Source organism: Theobroma cacao, chromosome 10, assembly GCF_053813885.1.
Source record: "Theobroma cacao isolate CCN51 chromosome 10, ASM5381388v1, whole genome shotgun sequence".
Classification (NCBI taxonomy): Eukaryota; Viridiplantae; Streptophyta; class Magnoliopsida; order Malvales; family Malvaceae; genus Theobroma; species Theobroma cacao.
In genome coordinates this window covers 3,141,279-3,157,957 of record NC_142648.1, presented here as the reverse complement: position 1 = coordinate 3,157,957, position 16,679 = coordinate 3,141,279, and the positions used below count along the sequence as shown (strand labels likewise).

The 16,679-nt window shown below is 37.2% G+C and overlaps 3 protein-coding genes, 1 non-coding gene and 1 pseudogene across 5 annotated transcripts; all 5 read left to right on the top strand.

The window, feature by feature from the left end:
* Positions 1–1,702: 1,702 nt before the first annotated feature.
* Positions 1,703–7,278, top strand: MKP1 (mitogen-activated protein kinase phosphatase 1). Of its 2 annotated transcripts, XM_018129443.2 has the most exons (4): positions 1,703–1,854; positions 2,090–4,945; positions 5,577–5,759; positions 6,998–7,278. In XM_018129443.2, the coding sequence occupies exons 2-3, from the start codon at positions 2,453–2,455 to the stop codon at positions 5,631–5,633; spliced, it is 2,550 nt and encodes an 849-aa protein (XP_017984932.2). In that variant the 5' UTR covers positions 1,703–1,854; positions 2,090–2,452; the 3' UTR covers positions 5,634–5,759; positions 6,998–7,278. The 2 variants fall into 2 exon arrangements, with proteins under 2 accessions (XP_017984932.2, XP_088658624.1); XM_088802498.1 differs by lacking the exons at positions 5,577–5,759; positions 6,998–7,278 and having other exon boundaries at positions 2,090–4,511; positions 4,598–4,708.
* Positions 7,279–8,142: 864 nt separating this feature from the next.
* Positions 8,143–8,261, top strand: LOC148760279 (U5 spliceosomal RNA). Its single transcript, XR_016023280.1, has one exon. It is a non-coding gene; the product is annotated as a U5 spliceosomal RNA (small nuclear RNA).
* Positions 8,262–9,201: 940 nt separating this feature from the next.
* On the top strand, positions 9,202–9,772 carry LOC18586239 (uncharacterized). The gene is made up of 2 exons (XM_088802767.1): positions 9,202–9,368; positions 9,520–9,772. Exons 1-2 carry the CDS (start codon positions 9,243–9,245, stop codon positions 9,604–9,606), a joined length of 213 nt encoding a protein of 70 aa, XP_088658893.1. The 5' UTR covers positions 9,202–9,242; the 3' UTR covers positions 9,607–9,772.
* A 1,517-nt stretch (positions 9,773–11,289) lies between these two features.
* Positions 11,290–12,198, top strand: LOC148760278 (uncharacterized; annotated as a pseudogene).
* A 1,237-nt stretch (positions 12,199–13,435) lies between these two features.
* On the top strand, positions 13,436–14,655 carry LOC18586238 (uncharacterized). Its single transcript, XM_007009477.3, has 2 exons — positions 13,436–14,155; positions 14,294–14,655. Exons 1-2 carry the CDS (start codon positions 13,529–13,531, stop codon positions 14,429–14,431), a joined length of 765 nt encoding a protein of 254 aa, XP_007009539.3. The 5' UTR covers positions 13,436–13,528; the 3' UTR covers positions 14,432–14,655.
* Positions 14,656–16,679: the final 2,024 nt, after the last annotated feature.

Below are 16,679 nucleotides of genomic sequence, written 5' to 3'. Positions count from 1 at the left end.
AAATCATGCAAAACAAAATGCGTGCTTGTCAGCTCAAACTTGCATATTCTAGCAGAAAAACCAAAAACTTTGAATACCCTCTCTTTGATTGATTCTCTTCTTATCGAAATCGGTTTCTTTAGAAACCCAACATAGGATACCATAATAAAAACTGGTTATAAGGTTGAATTGCCAATTCCAATTTCTACCTTGAATTACTTGTAAAGCAATCCAAGATAAACCTGAAAAAAAAAACAATGAAGAATGATGACAAGAAGACTTTTTTTTTTTTTTTAACTTTTAAGTCTATGTTCTGTCAATCTTCTTTTTGAATTTCACATGTACTTACAGTTGACCCTTTTGGTTTTACATTCGATTACTAGATTCTGAAGTAAACCCAAGTTTAAGGTTCTCCCTTCCACTGTAATAAGATGTTTAAGGCAACTCTTGCATTTCCTTTCTTCTTTTTAATGCCAAACTGGATCCACGGAAAGGGTGAGCAGAAGAGTTCCACAATCTCTTCCTCTTCCATGAGACTTCCTAACAGGATATTTGGGGTCCAACCACATGATTATTTGCAGAGGGACTTAGTGAAAATTTTCATTGTGGTGGGGAACTCATGAATAATTGGATTTAATATCACTAAAGTTCTAAAAAGTTTGCTGTCTAAATCAGTTTTCTTTTGGAGGTTCATGCACAGTGTCAAACCAATTCCTAATTGTTTTTTTTCCCTTTAATGAGCACAAAATGAAAAAAAAAATTGGTATCAAAATTTGGGTATTTGTTATTACCCGAATATTATACATATCTGACTAAATTATAGATATATTGCTTACTCCTATTGTTTTTGATCTTAAAAAGTTAAAATGCAAGTGGATGACTCATTTTATTTTTTTGCCAAAATGTAGCAAAATCTAAATAAAAAAATTCTCTCCACTTTGAATATGAACAATTTGCCTCAATTAAATATACCAAAGACTGAAAATTCAGACCCCTTTTCTTGACTGTAATTCTGTTTCTCCTTTCTTTCTGTCTTCCTTCCCTCCTTTAATTTAATGTGTTAGCCATTGAGCTAGATTAGTTGAAAGACATTTATTCTCACCATAAATAACTTGCAAAGTACAATGTATTTATGCTTTTTTAGCTTATCTTGAGAGGACAAAAGAAAATTTTTTTTTTGAACTTTCAAAACCAAGACATACCCAAAGGCCCATTGAAGATTTTGAATCCAAGACATAAATGGTAGTAATTTCTATTATATTCCAAATGGCATCATGCATATGGCTCTGACAAAGAGAGAGAGAGAAGGGATTAATGCATGGAAAAACCTTCAGATTTCATTTTGGGCCATAAACCAATTTTTATCAAATATTTGATGTCCTTAACTGCCCAAATCGTTTAAGTTTAGGTAATAATTATAGAGAAGGATTGTAATTAAAATGGATTGATTGAACTAACCCAAAATTTTCATGGCTTAATTGCATATAATGAATTAATGATAAAGTTGAAAACTTGTTTTCTTTTTGAGTTTAATAGTTGGGTTATGCAATGAAATAATCTTTCATTTTCCCATAAAAACGAGTTCTTGGAGAGATTTTTTTTTTTTATCTGAAAAGCTTGAGTTTTCGAGGGAAAAGTTCATAAATTGTGTAGATGGGTGACTCACATGTTTCAAACGCCAAAAAAAAGAGCTCACTTTCACTGTCCGTCTTTCTCCCTCTCACAGTCAAATAAATAAAGAAGAGAAAATTATTGAAAAAGACTGCTACCACCCTTCCTCACCCCTCCTTTCTTTTCCCCTTCTTTTCATTTTATTATTTTTCCCTCTCTCTCTTCAGCTTCACTCTTTCCATGGCTTCTTCCTCTTCCTCCCATGTAAGTCCCAAATCTCTCTTTTCTCTCTTTCTCTTAATTCTTTCATCCATATTTCTTTTTTCGTTTTTTTCTTTAATTTTTTTCTAAAGTCACCCAGATATATTTACAGTTTGGGTTTCGTTTCGTTTTAATTAATTTGCTTTGTATTGAACTCTGGGCTTCTTTTTTTTCTATTCCTGTACTCTTATTTCTCTGAGATGGGTTTTTGATTTCCTTTTAATTTTTGTATTTGCAGTGACTTTACTAGTTCCTCATGGTTGATCTGTCATGGGTTTTTGATTTCTTCTTATTTTGGGGTTAGTTCTACTTCTATCACGTCCACTGTTTATTCCAAGTAAGGTTTTTTCATTGCCAAGTTGGAGTTTTTTCAATGTTTCTAGGTTTGGTCTTAAGATTTATATTGAGTTATTGGAAGAAGGCGTGGTGAAAATGGTAAAAGGTTAGGGTTTTTTTTAAGGTTTTGGATTTGGGTTATATTTGTTTCATGAGTTTATTATGGTATTTATAATGGTGGCATCATAGTGAATAAGTAGTAGGGTTCTGTTGGAGCTTCGTATTTGTTTTACAATTTTAGTAAAGGTGATATTGTGAAGTGGGTATGGTGGGAAAAGAGGATGCTCCTGTTAATCCTAGGGCTCCATCATGCCAGCTTTCTGGCTCTCGGAAAATGTTTTGGCGTTCGGCTTCATGGTCCTCTTCTCAAACAAGTGGTCAAATTCCTGAAACTGAGGAGAAAGATCTAGGAGCAGATCCTAATGGTAATGATGGTACTAATAATGGACAAACTCGCCGGTTTCCGCCTCCTCCTTTAACCCCGCGCTCGCAACAGAATTGTAAGGCCAGGTCGTGTTTGCCACCTTTGCAGCCGTTGTCAATTGCGCGAAGGAGTTTGGATGAGTGGCCGAAGGCTGGTTCTGATGATATTGGTGAGTGGCCACAGCCACCGACCCCAAGTGGGAACAAGAGTGGTGAGAGGTTAAAGCTTGACTTATCGTCAATTCAGCGGAACAATGATAAGAATGGTGGGCTTTTGAAGAGGGATAAGATTGCTTTCTTTGATAAAGAATGCTCAAAAGTGGCAGAGCATATATATCTAGGTGGAGATGCTGTTGCGAGGGACAGGGAAATACTTAAACAGAATGGGATTACTCATGTTTTAAATTGTGTTGGCTTTGTTTGTCCGGAGTATTTCAAGGCTGATTTTGTTTACAGGACTCTGTGGCTGCAAGATAGTCCATCAGAGGATATTACTAGCATACTTTATGATGTTTTTGATTATTTTGAGGATGTTAGGGAACAGGGTGGAAGGGTTTTTGTTCATTGCTGCCAGGGTGTATCAAGGTCCACATCATTGGTCATAGCATATCTTATGTGGAGAGAGGGACAGAGTTTCGATGATGCCTTTCAGTATGTAAAGGCTGCAAGAGGAATTGCAGATCCAAATATGGGTTTTGCTTGCCAGTTGTTACAGTGCCAAAAGAGGGTCCATGCATTCCCATTGAGCCCCAGTTCTTTATTGAGGATGTATAGAATTGCACCTCACTCACCATATGATCCTTTGCACCTAGTCCCTAAAATGCTGAATGATCCGTCTCCTTCTGTGCTGGATTCTAGAGGTGCATTTATTGTTCAGATACCTTCTGCAATATATATTTGGATTGGTAAAAACTGTGAATCTATCATGGAAAGGGATGCACGAGGTGCCGTTTGTCAGATTGTTCGGTATGAGAGAGTGCAGGGGCCTATAATAATGATAAAGGAAGGAGAAGAACAAGCTTATTTTTGGGATGCTTTCTCAAACCTTTTACCTTTGATGGATAAACCTGGAAACAAAGTTGAGGTAGGGGAGTCTGCTGTTAAGATTTGTGGTGAGAGGAAAGTGGATGCTTATAATGTTGATTTTGAGATTTTCCAGAAGGCTATTAAGGGAGGTTTTGTCCCTCCATTTGCTTCATCGGAGAATGAACATGAAACCCACCTACCTGCAAGAGAAAGCAGTTGGAGCATGCTTAGACGTAAGTTTGCGTCTGGCATAATGAAGGAGTTTGTCTCAGCGCCAAAGATATTGCTCTCCAGGGTTTACTCAGATTCCATGATGATTGTTCACGCGTCATCACCGTCATCGACATCATCCTCATCATCTTCATCTTCCTCACCTCCTTATCTATCTCCTGATTCTATATCTTCTGATTCAAGTACTTGTTCAAAGTACTTTTCGGAATCCTCTCTGGACTCACCTTCAGCCATTTCACGTTCGCTTCCGGTTTCTTCAACTTTGTCTAACTTATCTAACTTGTCTCTCGTCCCATCCCAAACTTCTTCTCGCCCCAAATCTAATAGCTCAGAAGTTGTCAGTGTCAATCTTACTTCCCAGCCTTGTTCGCAGACTGCATCTTCACCCCAAAAAAAGGTTTCACCTTCCCTTGCAGAACGCCGAGGCAGTTTGTCAAAGTCTCTCAAGTTGCCAGTAATGAGTGATAACGTAAGAGTAACAAATGATCCACCATGTTTTCTAGTCAAGCAAGATGGGGTCAGGATAAATGAAAACACTAACTCATCATGTGAGTCAGATATTGAAATTGTCTTTGATTCCAAGCGTGGTGTTAGAAATGGCGGGGATCGTTTGATTCAAGGTTCCAATTTGAAGATATCTCCAGGTAGAATAGCTAATGCTGACTCACGTGATAAGCAATCTACTTTTGTTAATAGTTGTTTTGAACCTTGGAGAAATTATCCTTCCCAGGATGGTTTTGGATCTGCTGTCCCAAATAGAATGGAGGAAAGAATCCCAGCATGCCTTGGTGTAATTCAACCTTTAATATGTCGCTGGCCCAGCATAGAGAGGATGACAAAATTTAATAGAAGTGATCTAGATTCAAAATCTGCTTTTGCAATTTTTTCTCCAACTACAGCTGTAGGCAAAAGTGAAGATAGGATTCTATATTTTTGGGTAGGAAGGTCTTTTCATCATGACAAAAGCTTGATTCAGTTTAGCAGCAGAGTGCTAGGGGATAGAGAAGAGATTGACTGGAACCAAGTTTGTTATCATGTTCTAACTCAAATGGGTCTGCCGAAGGACACCCCAGTTAAGGTACAGATTAATGTTTGAAGTTTTTAACATTATATTGTTGCCCCATGTTGTTTACATGTTTAAGTACACATTTATGTTAAAAATTTTGTGACTTGTTTTCTTCTGAATTAAGATTATGAATCCTAGGAGAAGATTGAAGGACAAATAACTGTATATCTAATTTATAGTAATATCTTGTTTTTGATAAAAGAGGAACCGACTGGCAGCTTTTGTGTGAGGGAACAGATGAGAGTAATATTTTATAAATATGAAGCTGGAAGGCTATCAAGTGCATGCCAGATGTGTAGGGAAATCATGCCTTACTTCTTATATTTTACAAAATCTTTATTTGTTTATTTTTATGCTTGATTTGCTCAAACCCTAGTTGTCTTGCTCTGGATGCTTTTGTAGAGGTGGAATGCTGAGTTAACTCTCTAGTATTGGCTGCATGTTTATAGTAACAAGTCATGGGATTTTGTTTGCCTTGTATATTATGGTGCATGTGGAATCTAGTGGGTCTATAAAAGAAATTTATAAGATTGAACTCGATTTGCTGCTATGTTCTCTTGTATTCAGCCTGCAGAAGAGATGCAAAACAACTGTAGTGCCTTATAATCTTCTAATCTGTACCTTTAATATTGATTGTGAACAGATTGTTAAAGAAGATGAAGAACCAACAGAATTTCTTGCATTGCTGAGGATGTTGTAGCTCTGCAATTAAGGAGAGATCTGCAAGCCAATAGTTTATAGATCATCTTCCCATTTTTTTCAAATGGTTTATTTTTGCTCTGGAATTTTAGGCATCAAGGGTAATTCACATGGCAAAACCAATGAGGTAATTGTCCTTTTTTCCTGTCATTTCTCACTGGCTTTATGTAATTTGAGCCAGATTTTATGCTATATCTGGGTAATGTAGTAGGTTTAGTTGCTTCTATGCACCACCCTCAAGCCATCCGCTGCATGCAAGTATTTTAAGACACTACATATCTTATTTGAACTAGGTTAAATTGTTTGCAGATATTCTGCAACATTTGTTTTTCTTATGATATTGTAGTTCACAATTGATCAATGGATAGTTTCTTCTGATGGAATATCAAAATATTGTTTTTGAAAAATGTAGTTTAGTATCTTCAGATTACCTGCTGGTTAGTTACAATTTGTTATCACAGGAAAAATTGTTCTGTTTTTTATCCTTTCCCATCATTTTCAAATTCCAATGTTCACTTGAGAGCTAGATTTTTGCATATCCCTCCCATTATTGGCATGACAGTATGAAGAAGACCTATGTATAACTGTTTTTATTTAGCTGTGCTAGACTTTTATACCATCGTCCATATGTTGTCCATATTTCTCTTTACTTTGGTGCCATTCAGCTAGAAGGTGTCCTTAAAAAGTTCACTTCCAGGCCAGTTTTTAGTTCATTAACTAAACTAAACTTATAGTGAAGGAAGAGATTGTGAGCAAGATGTCAGTCATAACTATTGGCTACGAATCTATGCTTTAGAGGTGGGGGGACTAAGAGGGTTTAAAAATTCACCATAGATGCAAAAACTTGTAACTTGGAGCGCTTTTAGGTGTGAAGTTGAGATATTTACACAATGTATGCTGAAGCTTAATGACGCTGTAAGTCTGGACCTTGGTGACCTAGCAGTAAATATTTTTTTTCCCTTGTGGTTTGGTGGACAAAAGGTCACAGGTTTGCATCTTTTGGTGGTGGGCATTGAAAAGTGGAGATTCATGCCCATTGTGGCTCAGTGCCATTTGACCACTATCATTGTCAAGGTTTTAGTTCAATCCTATGTTGGGGAAGCACGTGCGGATTTTTCTGCATTTGGAGGTTCATCTAGGATGGCCAAAATCTGGTTTTTTTTTTCTTACCTTTTGTTTGGGCTGAGCGAAAAGAAACCAGATTTTGTTGCAGCTGGTTCATCTTAGTTTAGTCATTTGTACAATGAGCTGTTAAAATATTGAAAACTTTACTTGCATGCTGCTATCAGCAAATTTACTCTTTCATGTTTTCCTCATCTTTGTAATGTAGAGCTTGTTTTACAGTGTATGTTTAAATGTTTGCAGGTAACTGCTTTTGGGAAAGACCCTGTGGCAATTCACCTGGTTGTACTTGTACAGCACCATAACAGCATCGTAACCGATAATCATTTGTTTCACAGACTGTTATTGTATATTTCAGTTTTACTAGAAACAGATTCTGAAGGCTAGTTGCAGCTACAAAATAGATACCCTTGTATTTCCCTTCTGTGGGCTACTTCCCTTTTCATTTTATTCTAATTTTCATCACTGTTCAATTTAAAACTTTCTGCTAGGGCAAGGTTCTAGCAGGAACTTTCTAAGGCAAATGCTGGACTCCACAACTGGATCTCTTTTTTCTCTGCATGTTTGGTATTTTTCATCAGCCTATGTAATTCAATTTTGCTGCAAGATTGCCAGAGCCTAAATTCCTTGGTTAGGTTTCATGAAGGGCAGAATGAGCTAGTTTCAGTGAAACCTGCTTCCCTAAGAACATGAAATACTATTCCTCTGAAAAGTTATTCCAGTAAATACCAAACTCTGGGTTTCTAGACTCATCTTCAAAGGGATGATCTGGAATTTCAATTTCCCATCTCTTTGAATGCATGGAAACATAAAGAATCTTGTTGTCAAAAGTTAGAAATTGGGGCTTTATAAGAGGAACTGATTGCATTTGCATTTCTCTTCTGCTGCTGCTGTTGCATTTGCATTGCTGGTGTGTTTACAAATTACAAGTGCTTGCTGATTTTGATCCAAAGATAATGTTCAGGCCACTAATGTTTGATATAATTGAGGTTCGGAATTGGCCCTGAGCCTCCTTATTGCATGTTCTTTTTAAACTTGGTCTGGTACAGAGCTTGGACAAGCCAACCTACAAGGTTTTCAACTACCCTTTTCAACATATAAAATCCATCATGGAAATGATAATTTCAGGAAAAAATGCCTCAAAAAGGGAGAAAAGGACATGCTATAGAGTTCAAAGGTGCTAATATTGTATAAGATAAAGCATGAAATATAAGATGAAATGTGATATAAAAGTGTGTGGCTTGGCAGGAAGATGAGCTAGGAAAGAGGTGAAGGGCTTTTAAGAGTGGAGACTAGAGACCATCAGACTCCCACACTTCTAAGAGAAAGCAAGCGCACTCCAACCGACTTAAATAAATTTAAGCGTAAACAATCCATCGAGGGTACGGAGCCGTGCGGTGAGCACAGAGCGAACTATTCTTTCGCCTTTTACTAAAGAATACCGTGTGCTCGCCGCTCTGAGCGGCATACGCCTATTTTTGGAAGGCGGTTCCTCCATGAACTGCCCCATCAATTCCTAGTTTATAAGGTTTATTTCATGCGTTCGGGCTTTTTGTTATCAGTATAGCAAGAGAGGGTTGAAGCTCAATTCAGCTCCATTTTGTTCGAGGTGAGTTGTATACGGACTATGGGGAAGTCACAAGTCCCTCGAAAATGAACAGAGTTATCATGCTTTAGCCATTCCACTTCTCTATGGCCCTTGGTTACTGCCCATGAGCTGTGTACAAAGCATAGGGAGCATAGCTTTAGCTATGAGCATGCTGTTAAATTTGAAGGAAAGGTGTCTTTTAGTTATCAGTTCCAGGTTTTGAACATTGAAGTTTGAAGAACCAAAAATATATATGAACAAAATTTATAGCATATGCTTTGGCCATTCCACTTCTCTATGGCAATTAATTTGTATATTAAGCACAGAATGCGGAGTATGAAGGCAGTAACTATATTGAATAACTCTGAAGGTCCTGCTTTCAAATTAACAATCCTACAGTTTCTGTCATGGCTACAGCCACTGTTAGCTTGAAGCTTCTGGTAGACCCGAAATCTCGCAGAGTTCTGTTTGCTGAGTCTGGCAAAGATTTTGTTGATTTCCTCTTCAACATTCTGTGATTGCCTGTTGGCACTGTCATAAGGCTTCTAACTAAAAAAGGAATGGTGGGGTGCCTAGGTAATCTTTATGACAGCATTGAAAATTTGGATGTAAACTACATGCAGCCAACAGCAAACAAAGGCACCCTTATGAAGCCTATTGTTTCCAACAATGCTGCTAATGTACCTCTCTTGTTACCAAACATGAAATCATCAAAATCCAGCAACCTTTGTAGATGTAGCTATTATTATAGCAGCAACTGCAGACCTTATGTGGCAAATGATCCGAATTCCATTGTCCTAACTGCAACCATGTTATGAACCAGAGTGCAACTTTGGTTTATCCGAAAAACACGGCTTCATCCTCTGCTGTTGGAGGGTTGTCAAGGAAGTTGTAACTTACATGATCATGGACGATCTGATTGTGAGACCTATGTCAACTATTTCTAGTATTACTTTGCTCAACAAGTTCAAAATCAAGGATGTAGGGGTTCTTGAAGAGAGAGTGATTGATATGGGAATGGATGAGGTAAAGGAACACCTTTGTCTTGCCATTCTGCAAGTACAACATTTTTCTGTCCTTGTAGTTTATAATTATTGTTAAAAACAAAGAATTCTTGCTAAATACACGACTCTTTCATACATAATAACATCTGCTTTAAACTTGCTTTGTGCAATAGGGGGTGAAATTGCTGAAGGCATCGATGCAGTCCAAGGCTGTGCTTACTGATGTGTTCCTTGAGAAGATGGTGGCGAAGTCATTTTGATTTTGATTTGCAGACAGTTTAATAAAGAGTACTAGAGTAGGAATGGATGCACTTTGGTTTATAAAGTTTAAAGAGTACTACTGCTGTGTTCCTTTTGTTTGATTACAGGCATTGTAATTTCGGAAACTTTTACTGCCTAAATTCTTAGTTTATAAAGTTTATTTAATTGGCCCTGAAACTTGATTCTATTACTCTTTTTCTATTTAAATTTGTAACTTCAAATCTAGTTAATAGTTGAATATGGAACGATTCTCAAGAAGGGGGAGTTTTAGTTATCAGTGCCGGGTTTGGAATTGATTCCAGAGTCCATTTTGTTCGAGGTGAGTTGTATATGGACCATGGGAAAGTCACAAGTCCCTTGAAAATGAACAGAGCTATCATAATTGCTTTGGCCATTCCACTTCTCTATGGCCCTTGGTTACTGCCAATGAACATTATCCAAAGCAGAAAGAGTCTGCAAAATTTAACAGGCAGTAACTAGGGGTTTAAGAAATGCTGGATTGATTTCATTATCCTAGCTTAGCCATGAGCATGAAGATAAATTAATGGAGGAACATTCAACAATCTTTTTCTGGTCTTTTAGTGACCTCTGAAGTTGAACCTATTCACTGAAATCATTTTGGCTTACAGGAATGTGGAACATTATTCTCAAATACAAGTTGTTTTGCTGTTCGGTCGGTTGAGAATTCATCAAGCAAATCTAAAATCTAATTTGCAAGATGGGTTGTAAACATTGAAAACAGGAGTCTGGAGTATAAAATGTATCAATGAGCTGCAAGTGTTTATGCACCCCAACAGATCATTTGAATAATGGGCATTCACATCTTTTTGATTTTGTCTTCTTAAATTTGTAAATAAATTGAGCTTCCAAGCATGTCAGTCGAATTGTATAACTAGAACCTGTTTTCAACTCTTGTTAATCTTGGGCCTAACAAAGCAATCCAATTTTTTCCCGTGATATTGGAGTTAACACTGTCATCAAGGTTTGCATTGAATATAGTACCTGAAATCATACAAAAGAAAACTGAAAAATCATTATTTCTAGACCTGCAACTCAAAAGAGGATAAAAAATGTGAACTGTAGGAATACTTGAGTAATCTTTTTCTTTTGAACTCATTCTAGAGAATATAAGACCCGGGCATACATCAAATCCCATGGAGGGGAAGAAGGGGAAATCATAATAAACCATTTTATTCACAAGAGAATAAAAGATCAGAGCATATATGGTAATAATTACTAGAACATTGGATAATTGGAATTCATCAATTTTCGATTTGATTCTAGTAATGTAGTTGGTACAAGTAACTACCGGAAATTCTCAGCTCAGTAATTGTTACCATAGGAATGTTGAGAAGAGAAGGTGTCTTTTAGTTATCAGTTTCAGGTTTTGAACGTTGGATTATGAAGGCATATGGTATAACAGATTTCCAAAGGGTATTAATTGAGGTTTGCGACTGTCATGCCAGCTCCATTTGATTCGAGGCCAGTCAAAAGAAGGTAATTAGGAAGACACAAGGTTCTTGAAAATGAACAAAATTTATGGCATATGCTTCCGACATTCCACTTCTCTATGACAATAAACCTCTGTATAATGCATAGACTGCAAAGTTGAACGAGGCAGTAGCTGTACTGAAGAACTCTGAAGGTCCCACTTTCAAATTATCAATAGTACTGTTCCTGTCATGGCTGCCACTACTGTTAGCCTGAAGCTTCTTGTAGACCAGGAATCCCACAGAGCTCTGTTTGCTGAAGCTGGCAAAGATGTTGATTTTCTCTTCAACATTCTGTCATTGCCTCTTGGCACTGTCATAAGGCTTCTAAATAAACAAGGAATGGTGGGGTGTCTAGGTGATCTCTATGACAGCATTGAAAATTTGGCTGATAACTACATGCAGCCAACAGCAAACAAAGACACCCTTTTGAAGCCTATGGTTTTCAACATTGCTGCTAATGTACCTCTCTTGTTGCCGGACATGAATCAAAATGCATCCTTTATAGGTGTAGCTATCATCAAACCAACAGCTGCCGCATTTATTTTGCAAATGATCCGAATTCCATTTGTCCTGCCTGCGACAATGAAATGAACCAGAAGGCAAGTCTTTGTTAAGCCGAACAACACGGATTCATCCTCTGCTGAGAGAGGATATGTCAAGGGAGTTGTAACTTATATGATCATGGATGATCTGACTGTGAGACCTACGTCAACTATTTCTAGTATCACTTCGCTCAACAAGTTCAATGTCAAGGATGTAGCGGTTCTTGAAGAGAAAGTCATTGATATGGGAATGGATGAGGTAAAGGATGCCCTTTCTCTTGCAATTGCACATGTACTACATTTTTCTGTCCTTGTAGATTGTAATTATGGTTAAATACAAAGAATTTTGTAGTCCCAAAGTTTTTATTCAATTTTTGCACTGGAAAAAAGAATTTTTTTTTGTGTGACTTTTACATTCTTAATCACATCTGCCTTTCTAGAAAACCATCTGCTTTTAACTTGCTTTGTGCAATAGGGGGTGAAGTTGCTGAAGGCATCAATGTAGTCCAAGACTGTGCTTACTGCTGTGTTCCTTGGGAAGAAGGTGGCGAAGTAAGTTTGCTTTTGATATGGAGTAGATGCATGTTGGTCTATCTTTAAAGTTTAGTGGCAGTTCATACAGACATGCTTTGAGCCTTGTGTTCTGTAATGGAGGAAGTTTCAATCTATCTTTGTCTGGTTTTGGAGTACTTGTTGACTAAAATCTGAACCTATTTACTGAAATTTCTTTTGGCTTACTGGAGTGTGGAACCTTGATCTCAAGTATTAGCTGTTTCATAGTTCACTCAATAAGCATTCATCAAGCGAATTCAAGATATATATAATCATCTTTGAAGCCTTTTACCAGTTACCTGTTTCTTAGCATCAAAAGTTTCAACATTAGTTCTTTGGTTTAAGATTATGCTCTCTAATTTTTTGATCTAAAAATTCTTGCATTTAAAGATTTTGAAGGTTGCAGTCTGTTCAAGCTGGAACTTCTAAACGTGTTGAATCTAATGCTTGCGTGAACCAAGTGGAACAAATGCCACGTGGAACTCCACCTGCACTTCATGCATGTAACTGGGGTTTTGCTATACTTTGAAGATCACAATGTGGAGCTTTGCATGTCTTCACTTAAACTATGTTTTACACTTGTTTAACCACTCTAACAAGGGCGATGTATTTTGAAAGTATGTGTTAATTATGCTGATGTATATATTAGTGAAGTATGAAGGGAAACCTGTGTGTGTTCTTCACTCTTTGTTGACCCCTGTTTTCCATACCTGAAACAGAGACTACTTTCAGTAGACAGCGACCCACATTCATTCAAGATTTCTTACAGCTTAAAGAGGTGCAAAAGAGTGAATTACACAATCAGGAGTAGTATAGCAGCTCTTTTTCTTTTTCTATAGTTAAAGAGCATTCATTCGAGGTAGAGGTTTTTTTCCTATTTCTGTTAATCCTTAAGGTCCTTTAGTTTAATTGGTGCAGGAGTAAGTAATAGACCTGATCTTTCCAAGTAATTGATGTAAGATATCAAGAAATATAAGCTTGTATTCGGTTTTATGATCTTCCCTTTCATAATGATTGTCAAAGTTTGATTTGACACAAAGATCCCAACGATTTTGTTAGAACTCAAAATGGTAAACACTTCAAGGTTTGGTTTTACCACCTGTCATGTTAAAATAGAATATAGGAGACTTACAAGTAGTGGAAAGAATCCTTATAACTCACGTCAGCTCTGTCTGTTCCAGACCAAATGAATAAAAGTAGGCAAGTATTTGGTTTTCCAGTTCCAACATTCATTGGTCCTTGATTACTTTCAATATAAAGCTTAGACTCTGCAAAATTTAATTGTGGTAAAGATTTCTGAGAGCCCTACTTCTTCTTACAACAGTTTTCCTGCGATGGCTCCCACCGGCACTGTTAGCTTGAAGCTTCTGGTAGAGTCTACAGACCAGAGAGTTTTGTTTGCTGAAGCGGGGAAAGATTTTGTTGATTTTCTGTTCAGCATTCTGTCTTTGCCTGTTGGCGCTGTCACGGGGCTTCTCACTAAACAAGACATAGTGGGGTGCCTTGGAAACCTTTACGTAAGCCTAGAAAGTCTGAGTGAAACTTACATACAGCCAACAGCAAACAAAGACACGCTTTTGAAGCCTATGGTTTCCAACTATACCGCAAATGTACCTCGCTTGTTGCCAAACTTGCAATCGTCAACATCCACCATTAACCTTTATAGGTGTAACGGTGGTTACAGTACCTGTCGAACCTATATTGCAAATGATTCGAAATCCATTTGTCCTACCTGCGATTCTGTTATGAGCCACAAGGCAACCTTTGTTAATCCACCAGAGCGAGCTGCATCATCCTCTGACGAAGGAGGTTATGTCAAAGGGGTTGTTACTTATATGATAATGGATGATCTGGTAGTTAGGCCTATGTCAACTATTTCTTGTATCACTTTACTCAACAAGTTCAGTGTCAAGGATGTAGGGGTTCTTGAAGAGAAAGCGATTGATTTTGGAATGGATGAGGTAAGAAATTACCCCATTACTCTTGCCAATAAACTCTCTTACATGTTTTTCTTTCGTTTGATTATTGTCATAGTAATTTCGAAAACTTTTACTGCCCAAATTTGATAACATTGGCTCTAAACTTGCTTTCTGCAATAGGGTGTGAAATTGCTGAAGGCATCTATGCAGTCCAAGAGCGTGCTCACTGATGTGTTCCTTGGGAAGAAGGTGGGGCAAAGAGAGGTTACTAATCCTCTTGCAGTTTACATTCGTGATCTAGGAAATGCACATGAATGATTTTCTGTCTTGCATACAGTTTCAAGAGTCTCAGTGTAGCAGGTGATGCTCATTGGTTTCTTATTCAAACCTTAGCAGTTTGTATAAAGATTGCTTTGAGCCTTTTGTTATGTAATAATGGTGTGGTTTTATAGACCTGCAAAGTCTGAACCTATCTACTAAAAGCTTTTGGCTTACTGCATGAGTGTGGAGTCTTGATCTGAAATATAAGTTGTTTTATGGCTTACTTAATATAGCATTTATCATGCCTGATTCAAACCTGACAGCCCAAATCACTGACTGATTGATCATCTTTGAAGCCTTTAAAGTTTTAACAGGTACCTGTTTCCAAAGCCTCAAATTTTATTTTAAACATTGAAACCTGGAAATTATACAGTATCAGATTGAGAAGTGGTCTGGTGTTCTTGAAATTTAATCATTAGGCGACAAATGATATTATGCTCTTCAATTGATATTAAATATGGGTTCTCTGTTCTTCACCTAAAGTATTTAATTTGTACATTGAACTTTCGAGCATGTCAGTCCAAATTGTACAACTGGGATCCTCTTTTATATCCTCAAACCTTAAATTATACTCTAACCTGAAGTCTAAGCAATGTTTTGGTTACCCGATACTGAAGGTAGCACGCAGAAGAGGTATAGTTACTTGTAAACATTAAGAAAATTGGAAATAGCATTCTTTCAGAACCTCCCCTCCCCTTTGCAAAAGAGTGAATTATAGGAATGCTTTATAGAACTAGTCTTTTTCTTTTTGTAAAGTTAAAGGGCATTCATTCATGAATTAACCAATTGATGAAGGTAGAATAGCACATGGTAATATTTTTCTTTTATGAGTTGTTTTTTGTTTTTTTTTTTTTCATTTAATGAGTTTTTATATCAAAATTTATCTAAAAGCTTCTGTGTTTAAGCTAAAAACTCAGTGTATTAAACATGAAAAATACCAACCAGGGCTGAGGATATAAAGCATGAAGAACAGAAGCATTAAAACTGAAGAAAACTCAGAAAAGGGAACTAAGAGAGCTTCATTAACTTCAATTCATTACAAAGCTGCTAATGCTAACCTAGTACATTAACTTTCTTCTTCTATACACGAACTAAGAGCAGAAGCTGGAAATCTAATCCATGCATGCATTGGCTGCACTGCATGGCACTCACATGCTACTGATATGTCAGCAAAACTGCCTGGAACACACAAAACCAAACTCCACAAGCTATCTGCACATGCATTGTGGTAGTTCATCATTCATGCAAGCTCAATATCTCAATAAAAACTCCCTAACAATTCATACAAGTAATGTTTTACTAATAGGGAAAAAATTAAAGTTGTTCACCGGGTTTTAAGAAAAGGACCAATTCTTATGTAAAAAACTTAAGAGATCTTATATTTTATAGTGATCATGATCTTAATATTTCTGCTTAAATGGTTAAACTCCATCGATTTTTTATGGTTTCAGATGATCATATTTTCAGCAGTTTTTTTACCGAACTTTTAATCTCATATAAGACAAACATATAAAGATACTAATCAGCTAATCCTCTCCTCCCCAGTGAAGCATTATTCATCCATATTCAGAGTCGCTGATAAGTAAATGAAAGCAATCGAGGCAGTGATCAAAAACCTTTACCATTTTGCAAGTACTGTCCATGGCAGCCACCAAAATAAACCTAAACCTACAGGAAATGACTTGCAAAGGGTACTAATTAATTGGGGTTGGGACTCTCATGCCAGCTGCATTTTTGTTCGAGGCCAGTTATAAATTAGGACTATTCACAAGGTCCTTGGAAATGAACAAAATTGATCTTATATGCTTTGGCCATTCCACTTCTCTATGGCCCTTTGCTATAAACTTGCCTTGTGCGAAAGGGAGTGAAACTGCTGAAGGCTTGGATGCAGTCCAAGGCGGTGCTTTCTGATGTTTTCCTAGGGAAGTACGTGGCAAATTGATGTTGGTAGCACTCTTGAAATTGCATTTGGGGGTTAGGAAATGCTGTCGATTCTCATTTATAGACAGTTTCTAAGATTCTTATAATTAATTTGTTGTCGTTAGGAACGCGCATTGGTCTCAGTTCAAACAAATCGATTGACCATGCTTTAAACTGTGTAACTGGAATCTTCTTAACTTCAATCTTGGGTCTAAAGCAACACTTGGCTTTCCTTACGTTGGAGGTAATTAACAGTCTGGTTAAGGCATGAATGGGAGATAAATAGTCGTACTTGGAAACAAGAAAGAAAAATGGGAGATAAAGA